The sequence below is a fragment of the Eptatretus burgeri genome, chromosome 3 (assembly GCF_056783735.1).
Source record: "Eptatretus burgeri isolate ZD-2024b chromosome 3, Ebu_testis_v1, whole genome shotgun sequence".
Lineage (NCBI taxonomy): Eukaryota > Metazoa > Chordata > Myxini > Myxiniformes > Myxinidae > Eptatretus > Eptatretus burgeri.
The window spans coordinates 74,092,817-74,106,558 of record NC_140963.1 but is presented as its reverse complement, the minus strand read 5'-3'; the positions used below and the strand labels follow the sequence as shown (position 1 = coordinate 74,106,558).

At 40.8% G+C, this 13,742-nt stretch overlaps 1 protein-coding gene across 4 annotated transcripts in view; it reads left to right on the top strand.

The window, feature by feature from the left end:
• Positions 1 to 12,665, top strand: part of RNF32 (ring finger protein 32) — a 134,519-nt gene extending 121,854 nt beyond the window's left edge. For all 4 annotated transcript variants that reach the window (XM_085873991.1, XM_085873994.1, XM_085873992.1 and 1 more), the window contains exons 7-8: positions 9,414 to 9,569; positions 11,243 to 12,665. In XM_085873991.1, the coding sequence (XP_085730117.1) occupies positions 9,414 to 9,569; positions 11,243 to 11,464 (378 nt within the window). In that variant the 3' untranslated portion in view covers positions 11,465 to 12,665. The remainder of the gene's footprint in view (positions 1 to 9,413; positions 9,570 to 11,242) is intronic.
• Positions 12,666 to 13,742: the final 1,077 nt, after the last annotated feature.

Below are 13,742 nucleotides of genomic sequence, written 5' to 3'. Positions count from 1 at the left end.
TAAGGTCCCGATACGCAATCCTAACTGATTGGTAAATGTCGTGTGCCAGCTCCTGCACTGTCTCACCCGGCTTTAATCTGCGGTGCTGGAGCTGGGCCCGCACCAGATCACAGTTCGCTGCGAACCCAAACCGACGGCTCAACACCTCGCAAATGTGGGAGCTGGTCAACATCCCCTCCGTGATCACGTTTAACACATCTGCGGCTGGTCCCCGCAACGTTTCCACCAAATTCCCTGTACGTTCCCGCTCATTCCACCCGTTTAGTCGGGAAATACACTCAAATTGCGTCAGAAAAGCTTCAAGGCTCCCTGACCCGTCAAAATTTACCAGGGGGATCACTTTTACGGTGGCCCGCTTCCCAGTTTCTCCCTTGTCCGAATCCAGCCCAGGGATCAAACACCCTTGTGGCTGCGTATCCAATTTCGGAGCCCACTGTGGCCAAAGATGTTTTGTGGTGAGGGTCTCATGGGTCAATTTTGCCTCCTGTTCCAAACGTTGAATGGACCGATTCACCTCTTCCCGCAGGATCTTCTGGGCCCGCACAACCTCCTCCAAGGCTCCGTCACGAGTTTGTAGCTGCTCCTCAACCAACCCGGACACTCTACTTACAAAAGACGGCTCTACCAGGCCTTTATCCAAGACTTCATCTTGGCTCATAATTTTATCTTGTTCGTCCAAACGAGCCTCCAATCCTTTTACCTCCTCCGCCAAATTCATCCCTTGCTTCCTCAGCTCTCCCCACTCTTCAACTTGCAGCTGCATACGAGCATCCACACAGGCACGATGACGTTCCAGGCCTTCATCCACTTTATCAACCCGAATGTTCGTTGCATCAATTTTATCTACCAATTTTTTCCGTATATTTTCCCCCTCCAATGTAATTTCTACCTTTGTTTCCTCCAATCTATCCTCGAATTTACTTTGTATTTCTCCCAATTTAACATCCACACACTCCTGCATCTCAGTTTTCATTTTCTCCATCTTTTCCCCCAATTCATCCCTCATTAAATCAATCCGTGCACCCAACTGTTTCCCCATTACCCCCAATTGATCTGTCATTTCTGCCCTCTGTGCCGTCATGTCTGCCCTCTGTGTCACGAATTGATTTTCCATTTGTGCCGTCATTTCTGCCATTTGTGCACCCTGTGCCGTCATGTCTGCCCTCTGTGTCACGAATTGATTTTCCATTTGTGCCGTCATTTCTGCCATTTGTGCCCTCTGTGCCGTCATGTCTGCCCTCTGTGTCACGAATTGATTTTCCATTTGTGCCGTCATTTCTGCCATTTGTGCCCCCTGTGCCGTCATTTTTGCCCCCTGTGCTGTAATTGCACTCACTAAACGTTCCAACATTGTCCAGATCGTCATCGTGCCGGTTTCCGGCGTTGCCGGCTCCGTTACGGGCGATGAAGCACGGTCCACGCTCGGAATGGGGGAGGTTCCAACCCTACCCCCGTCTCTCCTTTCTTCCCCCGACTCGCTGCCAGACACGTGGCCTTCCTCCTCAAACATCTGCACATCCGCCATGGTGCAGAAGTCCCGTTTGCCGCCAATTAATTTTAATTTGAAAAATCCCGCCAAAATTTTCCCGCGCTCGCGCGCTTTTCTGTAGTAATTTTATATTCCAATTCGTAGCGAGATTTCAGTTCTGGTATATTCTCCCAATACCAAATATAATTTAGAGGGGTTCAAACATCCCACTCCTGACACCAATGTGACGTTCACAGGACTTGAACAGTCCCGCCAACGTAAAATGAGCCGAAACGATGGAGGCGGTTTATTTATTTATAACCCAAAGATGGCAGTTCTAATCGCTCTACCGCAAACGGGACGAGGAAGGTGGCACGAGTCGCTTTTCAATGAGTTAATGATGTTTATTTCTCTAACCAGAAATAATGAGACTCGGCAAGCGGAGGGATCTGGGGCGATTCGACGGGATGGTGGTGTGGGTTCGGGCGTGGGGAAAACACAGACAATTCCAATGAATATACAAATCTCAAACCCTCTAAGGCGCCAGGTACACACACACACACACACACACACACACACACACACACACACACACACACACACACACACACACACAATGTAGCTGGTCCTGGTGGTCAGGCTGGCCCGTGGTGCAGACGCAACAGTCCCTGGATTGGCGCCGGATGAGCTGGCGTTGCGCTCGTCAGGGGCAGGAGACACCGTGGTACTGTCGACCTCCTGGTGTCGGCCCAAGTACGCTCACAGCCGCCAGGGAACCAGTTTTGGCGCCAAGTTGCGAGCAGGAGAGGGAGGCAGGTCCGCCCGCCGTTCGACCCCGTAGTCAGAGCCAGCAGAACCCCAGAGCCAACCGAGCTGAGGCACGAAGCACAGCAGGGCCTCGAGACACGATGAAAACCAGGGCCGAATCAGCGCAACAACACAGCACGCTCCCATCACAACATATATATATATATATATATATATATATATATATATATATATATATATATATATATATGTATATGTATATGTATATATATATATATATGTATATACTGTATGTGTGTGTATATATATATATATATATATATATATATATATATATATATATATATATATATATATATATATATATATATATGTATATATATATATATATATATATATATATATATATATATATATATATATATATATATATATATATATATATTGTGTATATGTATATATATATATATATATATATATATATATATATATATATATATATATATATATATATATATATATATATATATATATATATATATATATATATATATATATATATATATATATATATATATATATATATATATATATATATATATATATATATATATATATATATATATATATATATATATATATATCTATATATATATATATATATATATGTATATATATATATATAGGGCGGAGGAGCTCCTTGTGAAAGGGTGGAGGAGCTCGTTGTGAGCCAACGGCCATCCATATCTAGTGCCCAACTGTGTCTGCGGATGTCCTCCTGCAGTTGGGTCACTTCTTATTAGGAGGTTGGTGGCAGGATTTGCACTCCGGCCACCGTAAAACCCTTCATTCCGCAAAACGCAAAAACGCAAAAAAATCTGAAAACCCACTCCGTGGGAGTACCTCCTGTGCAGCTTCCCTTCGCAGGGCAGCTCACCGGATGACGGGATTGGGGCAAAGCCTTCAGGACCCCCAATCTTTGATAGGAGGGAAACCACGGGGTAACATCCCTGGGTCAGATTGCGGGAGAGTGTGTCGGAGTGGTGCTGAGGTGTCGTCCACCAGACGGCGGTCTCCTTGGGTTAACCTGAGGCGGTCCCTTCGGGTGGGTGCCTGGAATGTCCTATCCCTAAGAGAGGATGATCACCTGTCTCTGTTATCATCTGAGCTCAAGCGTTTGGACATCGGGATTGCAGCTCTCTCTGAGGTTCGGAGACCGGATTGCGGCGAGATAATGGTGGGTGGTTACACCTACTATTGGTCTGGTCGCTCTGATGGTTACCATACCCAAGGAGTTGCTGTAGCTGTGTCCAATAAGCTGACCCCAATGATAATTGAGGTAACACCGGTCAACGATCGTATTATGAGATTAAGAATTCGTCACTCCTTAGGTGTCATTTCCCTGGTCTCTGTTTATGCTCCGATTGAGGCGAGTGATCTCACCGTGAAGGATGCATTCTACGCCACACTCGAGTCTGTGGTTGATCAGTGCCCCAGACGAGATACACTTCTAGTCTTGGGGGATTTCAATGCATCGACTGGAACTGATAGGGACGGTTATGAGGTGTGTGTTGGTCCCCATGGGTCAGGAACTATGAACCAGAATGGCACTAAGTTCCTTGACTTTGCAAGAAGTCATGGACTTAGGGTGGCTGGTTCATGGTTTCAGCGCCCACAAGCTCATCGCTGGACTTGGTATTCCAACGCTGGCGGTGTGGCAAAGGAGATTGACCATGTCCTCATTGACGGTCGTTGGAGGATGATCCAGAACTGCAGGGTCTACCGGAGTGCTCAGTTCCTCAATACTGACCACAGGCTTGTTGTAGCAACTCTAAAGCTGCACCTTAAATCCTGGAGAATGGTACCATCCCAGCCGAGGCTGGATGTTGCCAAGCTCAGGGATGAGAGAGTAGCTGAGGAGTTTGCGAACAGGCTGAGTGGACACTTGGGGGGTCTGGGTGCTTTGGGGGTCCTGAAGAGTTGTGGAGCGCCTTCAAGACCACCGTCCTTGATGTTGCCGGTGGATGCCTTGGAGCTCACCGCAGGGCAAAGAAGAATTTTGTCTCTCAAGGGACACTGGATACCATTGACCAGAGTCGCAGGGCCAGGCTGAATGGCAGAGCTGAGCTGTTCAGGGAGCTGAGGCGTAAAACTGTACGTGCACTGAGGGTGGACAAGGAGGCCTATGTGCGAGGAATCTGTGAGGGGGTAGAGCATCACCTGTGGACAGGTGATTCTCGTCCCACTTACAGGGGAATTCGCGCATTACGTTCATCCAAGCCCATCCCTCAGAGCACTACAGTTCGAGCAGAGAGTGGTAGGCTCTTGACAGAGGAGTCTGAAGTGAAGGCCCGCTGGGCCGGTTACTTTGAGCGGTTGTACCAGGCTGATCCCCCAACTGTCGAGTTGGACGTCAAGGGTGTTACAATCCCTGTTGCTGACCCTCGAATCAACTGTGGTCCACCTACGCTTGTGGAAACACGGGCTGCGGTGAACCAGTTGAAACGGGGCAAAGCTCCAGGGATCTGTGGCATCCATGCCGAACTTCTCAAGGCTGGTGGAAATGCTGCACTCGTGTCGTTGCATGCAGTTTTGTGCTCTGCCTGGAACACAGGCATCATCCCAACTGACTGGAAGAGGAGCCTTGTTGTCCCTCTCTGGAAAGGGAAGGGTGATCGCCAAGACTGCAACAACTACCGAGGGGTGACGCTGCTCTCAGTGCCGGGCAAGGTCTTTGCTCGGATAATTCTCGATAGGGTTCGCCACCATCTGCTTGAGCACCAGCGTCCAGAGCAGTCAGGCTTTACACCAAAGAGGTCAACGATTGACCGTATCCTTGCACTTCGTGTCCTCTCCGAACGCAGATGAGAGTTTCGGCAGGGGCTGCTTGCAGCCTATGTTGATCTCTGTAAAGCGTTCGATTCAGTGAATCGGGATGTCCTCTGGAGGATTCTTGGTCTTCGTGGGGTGCCACCAAAACTGATCGATCTGATGTCTGAACTCTACTCTGGTACTGAGAGTGCTGTGAAGTGTGGTGGTACCATCTCTGACTTATTTCCAGTTGTTACTGGAGTTCGTCAGGGATGTGTACTTGCCCCCACACTTTTCAGCACTTGTATGGACTGGATTCTAGGGAGGATGTCGGAGAGATCAAGTTGCGGTGCGTCATTTGGGAATGTCAAGATCTCGGACCTTGACTTTGCAGATGATGCAGTCATCTTTGCGGAGACTTTAGACATCCTCTTGGGGGCCCTCGAGGTGCTGAATGAGGAGTCGGAGCCGTTGGGATTACGGGTTTCTTGGATCAAAACTAAGATCCAGGCTTTTGGTGACATCTTGGATGCTGCTGTCCTGTCTGTGTCTGTTTGTGGTGAGGATGTTGAGGTCGTGGAGAGATTCACTTACCTTGGCAGTGATATTCATGTCTCTGCTGGCTGCGAGTCAGAGGTCAATAGACGTCTGGGTCGGGCCTGGTGAGTCATGGATTCACTGGATCATGGGGTGTGGCGCTGCCGGTACCTGTGCGGGAGGACGAAAGTCCGAGTCTTCAGGTCCTTGGTACTTCCAGTCTTGCTCTATGGGTGCGAGACTTGGACTCTGACCAAGGATCTGAGACGGAGACTTAATTCCTTTGGTACCAGGTCTCTTCGGAGAATCCTTGGCTATCGCTGGTCGGATTTTGTGTCCAACGAGCGGTTGCTGAGAGAGACTCGGATGAGATTTGTTACCTGCATAGTCCGTGAGCGTCAGTTGCGGCTGTATGGACATGTGGCTCGTTTTCCTGACTCCTGACACTTCGTTTTCCTGACTCCTGAAAACTTCGTTTTCCTGACAGTATATATATATATATATATATATATATATATATATATATATATATATATATATATATATATATATATATATATATATATACACAGTGTATATATATATATATATATATATATATATATATATATATATATATATATATATATATATATACACAGTATATATATATATATATATATATATATATATATATATATATATATATATATATATATATATATACACAGTATATATATATATATATATATATATATATATATATATATATATATATATATATATATATATATATATATATATATATATATATATATATATATATATATATATATATATATATATATATACACAGTATATATATATATATATATATATATATATATATATATATATATATATATATATATATATATATATATATATATATATATATATATATATATATATATATATATATATATATATATATATATATATATATATATATATATATATATATATATATATATATATATATATATATATATATATATATATATATATATATATATATATATATATATATATATATATATATATATATATATATATATATATATATATATATATATATATATATATATATATATATATATATATATATATATATATATATATATATATATATATATATATATATATATATATATATATATATATATATATATATATATATATATATATATATATATATATATATATATATATATATATATATATATATATATATATATATATATATATATATATATATATATATATATATATATATATATATATATATATATATATATATATATATATATATATATATATATATATATATATATATATATATATATATATATATATATATATATATATATATATATATATATATACTGTGTATATATATATATATACTGTGTATATATATATATATACTGTGTATATATATATATATATATATACATATATATATATATATACATATATATATATATACATATACATATATATCCTTCCGAGGTTGGCGAAATGAGTGCCAGTGTACTGGTCCCGGTGTATGCCCCGGTTAGAATAGGTGTACCATATCCCTGTGTGTTGTAAGAGGCGACCAGGGTTGGCGTCAGGAAGGGCATCTGGCCATAAAACATTGCCTCAAGAAAAAGCCAAACCCCTGCACAGCAGGGAAAAATGGCTGTAAAAACGGTCATTTTTATCATATATATATATATATATATATATATATATATATATATATATATATATATATATATATATATTCAGTGGCCCAACGGGGCTTGAACTCAGGACTTTTTGGGTCCCAAGCCACTGCCCTAACCACTTCGCCAACACCAGGCTAAAGGAGCCAACACCATAATCTCAACACCCGCACAAGCATCAACTCTGTAAACAAAAAACTACTTCACTGTATTGATTTATCCATTGCCTTCAAAAGTCCATCTAATGTCTTCTGATGTCTTCTCCAACTTGTGATACAGCAGCAAAAGCCATTCCTTTTATATTCTAGAGCCGGAGCTTACCGAATTTTAAAAGATATGAAAATACTCGTCAGAAATAGCGGCAATGAAAGTTCATTTGTAAGTTTTGCACAAAACATTTGAAGAGGAAGAAGAGGAGATCTCAAAACAAAGATGGAATTGGATAGCAAGTGGCAGTGAAATGTTCATTCTTGAAGAGAAAGCAGCATTGAGCAAGATTAGCAAACATGGCAGGTTCTCTAAATTCCAAAAAATGACAACTATATTTTTGGAATCTATTGTATATCAGCCAACAAATTACACAACAGATAATCTCAGGCATGAATAATGTTTTATGGAATCATGATGCATAATATCAAAAACTACTGTCACATCGAGTTCGGTTACATAATCATTCAGATTTTGTGAACAAGGAAGTGGAGATATGGCCTACACTTTCGTGGTCACCTTTGTGTGATGTTACCAGGTCGTCGGCGATTAAAGTTTGCTTCAAGAGCCTTGCCCTCTTAAGGAAGATTTATTAAAAACTATAGAACTTATCATGTGGTAGTTACTGGAGTAAACGCAATTTGTTTGCAAAATTTAAAAAAAATTGCTGATATGTCATTGCTGCCTATACCAATGAGCAAGTAAATGTGACAATCTTATGAGATATAAATATAATGTCGTTTTGGTGTTGACATCCAGGCCCAAGATAGGCTGGGGCTCGTCAGGCTGATTTTTCACAGCTCCATCACAATCAACGCACACACAAATTTGTGGAGCATATATCGGCATAGTGCAGGTAGCCCACGAGTTTGCTCCTGCAGACGAAGCATTATCTCCTTCCACTTATGTGTTACAAAATTCATAACCTTTACCTGGTTCCTCTTATAAATATCTACCTAGTGAAGATAAAAAATAACATGGCTCATCAAAATTAATGCCAAATACATTCATAGAAGGAGCAAAAATCCATGGAATGATTTCTGTAATATTTCTCAACCTTGTGATGGCATTTTCCATTTTCAGTTAAAAAAATTATGTTTCATAATGAACAACAGCCAGATTTTAGAAAAAAGTAAAATCAAGGTTTTTAGAGAAGCCACTATGTATATTGAAAGTTTATCAATCAATCAATCAATCAATCAATCATGTACCATGCTCTATATAGGGCATCGGTTCTGCTGAAGCAGTTTCTTGGCTAAGGTTACATTCCTGGATGGGTCACCACGCCAACAAAGCAAGTGAAGGCAGGAATTTGGAATTTGGCCAGGGTGCCAGCGATAGCTCAACTACTCTTCCTGAAAGGCACCATGGTATCTTTAATGTCCTCCAACTAATGCTGGCAGACGGGACACCTACAAATAGTTTAATTCCATCCTCGGGACGGCACACTCATAGTTGAATCACCCTGCCTGTGAAAAACCAAGATGACAGCTTATAGCTGGTCTGAGATTCAAACTCAGGCGAGACAGCTCAGAGGTGAGTGTGCATACCTCTAGGCCATCCTGTCAGCTCGAAGCCTAACCCCAACGCACCCCTCATTTTGTCTTCCTCCCTTCACCCCCTGCCTTCAACATATTCCATGTAATCTGACAACCTACAGATGAGATCAAGTTCAATAGTTCTCAGATTGCATGCATAACACTATATTTGATATTGAAAAATATTGGCAACAAAATAGATTCGAAAGAAATGACTTATTATAACACACTGTTTTAGCTTTAGAGCAACTTGTAAGACAGACATTGAAATTGAGATGCTCCAGTTAATGAAAATCAAAGAGAGGTGAATAAATGTGATCAGAGAACATACCGTGCTAATGAACTCATGTTTGGCAGCTATGTGCTCTAAGTGACCAGTTGCTGAAGAGATATGAGACCGGTGTCGATCAGCTGCTGGAGGACGTAGATCACTCGGTGGCCATTTACCGCAGCCTCCTGGGCCAGTTGGATGCTCCGATCGGTCGGGATGATTGGGAGAAGATACAGCTCAAAGTAAAGCACAAGATTCACTTCACTCACTTGGCATGATCAAGTTTGATAGACATGAGTCAGGCAGTAACCAAGTTGCCTAATCAAGTATCGTATGTAGAGTTAGTAAGTCTCTTTCTTGACTGGAAATAACATGTGATATATTTTAATGTAAAATATGTATGTTTTGTGCCCTTTTGGTTGATTTATTTTGCAGCAGATACCTGACGAGATGCTATCTTTAGGTCTGATTATTCTCAGCAAACCTTGCTTCTTTGCAAACAGTTCCACTTCACTACTACAATCAATCAGCAGGAGCTTCACTGACTACTATCACGGTTGAGAAATACTTCAAAAGTCTTATTGACCTCGTCATATGTCCATTGCACGTCTTCTGTCCAAACATGTACCTGACAAAAACATTTTGTCTATTTTAAGCAATTAATTTTTTTTTTACTGTCGATAAAAATATGTAAAACTTTTAGATTTATTCCTGGTAAGAGGTACTCTGTTTATCCATTAGTCAAAGGATATGGATAAAGACCATTCATTAGGCCTGATGTTGGCTTCATGGTTAAGGTGATTGGCTTAAGATCTTAGGGTCTTGAGTTTGGGCCCCTATCAGACGTCGAATTATTACCAGGTGTGGTTGACTCAGCGTGTCATCCTTCCGAGGTCAGTTAAATAATAGAGGGCACCGCATCAGCGGCACAGCCGTGTCCCTAGAAAATGATGAAACCAACAGCCACAGGCTGGACATGACAGCTACCAGTCGTTTGGCTCAGTGACAATGCAGAAACTTGCAGATTTGAGCAAAACGTTTATGTGTAGAAGCTTGATGTGATTTAACACACACCCAGCGCTTTGCTTACATCACACTGTACACAGGATTTTGTCTGTGATGTCATCATTGCTCTTTCGTTTGCATAAATTAGAGATCTCCAAAAAACCTACGATTAAATTTTATTTCAAATAATTGCATCAAGTCGGAAATAACCTGCTTGAATCAGGGTTTTTCCATTGTGAATGATAGTTGTTTTTTTAAACTAAGTGATGACGAAGGGTTGCCAGACGAAAGTTTAAAGACCAAAACGTTAACTTTACTTTGCTTCCCACAGTCATTAGCATACCTCTGTCGATCTTCCATTGATATAACCTTTCACTTGATTTTTTTTTTCCACCGACGGAGATCGACACTCGCTATGACCAAGTTCAGTACCTTTTGATATTGGAGTTTGAAGGTCAAAATTTCCACCAGCAGTCTCCGTTTGATATGTGAATGCAACACGAATACCACCGATTTATCACGACAACTGTAACAACAGAGGGTATTGAATAACTCTGAAGCTTTTGGCATTCTTCTGACCTTTTTATCACACATGAAAGGTGGACAAGGTATATTAGGTTTATTTTAAAAATAACGATTCGTCATTGGATAACAAGTTATTTGTGCTGTAAAGTTATCTCGGGAACAAATAACCAGACACCTTTAACACTGTGTAACACAACAGGTTGGTGTAGCTATGTGGTGTTTCTAAGAAAAAGATTTTGTTGCATTATAAGTATTTGTCAACTGTCCTTTCGTTGCACCGATATGTCAGGCTGGGTATACAATAAGATAAAAATCAGGCAGAGCATACATCTCCGTGACGTATCGTTGTACAAGATTCCTGATTGAGCTGTGGCTCTGTCCACAGGCGTTGCAGAGGGAAGTTGTTGACTGTCCGATCTGTCTAACCGGGCTCACCAGCACCACTGATGCAGAAAGCAGATCTGACCACAGGCTCGTCGTGCTACTTTCCTGTTCACACCTGTTTCACGGCATCTGCCTGCAAACCTTTGAAACCTGTGGGGATGGAGGCCTCTGGCTTTGCCCTGTATGTCGTTCTACTTATGTCAAACAGGAGTTCTCTCTTTGAGTTGGCATTTGAGTGTCACGATTGGTAGATGCAACACTTATCAAACATGATTCTGCAGTGTGGACAACGTGATAAGGTTGTTTATGTTGTTGTTTTTTTTCATTTATATATAAATTATCTTTGGGGCAATTCCAATGTCTGCATCCGGGTGCACAGTTTATGAGAGATGTGTCCATTTTAACTTTACAACTTTGAATAATATATGATGTGCATAAATTCAGTTGCACAGATATCAAGGAACAGTGGGATTTCACATTGCAACGACATTCCATAAACAGCAAGGTGAGGAAATGGAAATTGGCCTCAAAGTCAGAATGCTTGTTACGCTCGTTGACGCATGGTATTCAAGATGTCAAATGGTTGAGTGTAATTTGGAGCGAAATTTATTTTGCCAAGAAGGGCACTTCCCCACTGAGGGGTTCGACAGGCAAAGCCACAGCGGGGCTCCAAGCGATGAGCAGCACCATTGCTCATGATGAGTGCATTACTACTTTGCCAGCAAAAGATTGCCAATCTAAGTAATGGCCTTCGGTTGGAAATGCTCCAGCATAAACTTGGTGGATAACAGAAACGAAGGTCTTTCATTATTGATTGTTGACTGCTCAGAACACACGTAGTTCATTAAAATGACCACTGTAAGAAATGGTGGGTGTTTTTACCAAATGGGATTTCTGAAAACTACAAATCCAGCTTTGTAAACACTTGATGTATTATTGTGCAGCAAATTGATCTGGAGGAAAAGGCTTCCAAACAAACTGAAGGCAAAATAAATAAATATGTACATACCCAAACTCTATACATATTATACAATGATGGTTCAAGGGTGACAGGGACTTTATATTGGAGAATGTCTGAAGTAAAAGCTCAATGCTGAAATTTGGTGCATTGATATTGTCTATCCTGAGAACTTCACCTACATCAGTGCTGGACAAAGCATTCTGGGTGAAACCAAAATGGCTGTAAACAGACACGTGTGCTCGGTAACAGAGGGCTATGATTACGTTTGTTGTGAAGAGGACCTCATATGAGCAAAATTCACAGGAGGTTGACTGCACAATTGGTGATGCCTGTCTTTCAAGAAGTTTTGTATAACATGGTGGAATAAGTTCGAAATTGGTTATGAATTAGTGAGTAATCTGAGGATGCTCACATGCAACTAACTGATATCACTCAATAAACATTAAACGTGTTCAATACAGCAGTCAATTTTGGAGAATCATTTGATTATTTCAAGTGTTATTGCATCACAATTACATGTAAGTGTTGGAAGTATGGAAAAAAAAATCGTTCAATCTCATTTGGATTTCAATATGGTTAGTGCAAGGTGGATACTAAAGGACCTCACAATTGATCAAAAAGCAGCTCATTGCAGCCATTGTAATGAAGCCCCTGAAGTGCAGGAGGAAGATTGGGATACGAGACACAATCTGAGGTTATCATTTCATTCTTATGCCAAAGTGAGCAAATATGAAGTGGAGACATTCTTGGTCCCCATTGTCATAAAATTTTAAGGTTTGACCACCAGCCATAAAGTTTTAAACAATCGGGATTTGAGACATTAACAGGGTTAATTCATACAGAATTTCTTGAATGTGGGGAAATCAACAAATCAGAGTACTACAGTGATGTGTCATTGAATGAAGTGATAGACAAGATATATGCAGACAATGGCCAGGTATACTGTCTTGGGTTGTGGACTTTACTGCATGATAGTCTTCCACCTCACACAGAAAATGTGATCATTACTACTGTAACGAAGATGGGTTGGAAAGGTCTCAATCATACTCCTGATATACAGACCTGTTTCCTTGTGGTTTTCATCTCTTTGGACTGCTCAAACAACGGCTGTGTGACATTAACCTTAGCAGCAGTTGTCATGAAATGGCTGCATATCCATCAAAAATATTTATATACAGATAGCATTAAGCTACAGCACAGTGTTGAGACAGGTGTATACATGTAGAGAATACCATTGAAATCGGTGAAGTTTCATCAATCACCCTGTCTGTACTCTTTGATTTATGTCAGGTCAGGTCAGGCCAGGTCAGGTATGGGAACGTGCACTGGAGGAGTGCATCGCTGCGTCCACTTTCCACCGGTACTCCAGGGGCCTCCGTCTGGCCATCCCTCAGGCAGATTCCTGGCCCATCCACATCTATTTGAGATGCAGATCTCCTTGAAAAAAAAAGGTCTGTTTGTGCAGACATATACTCAAGTTGATTTATGTCGCTCCACTATAAGTTAGACATGAAGAATCTGATTTGCATCAGATGTAAAA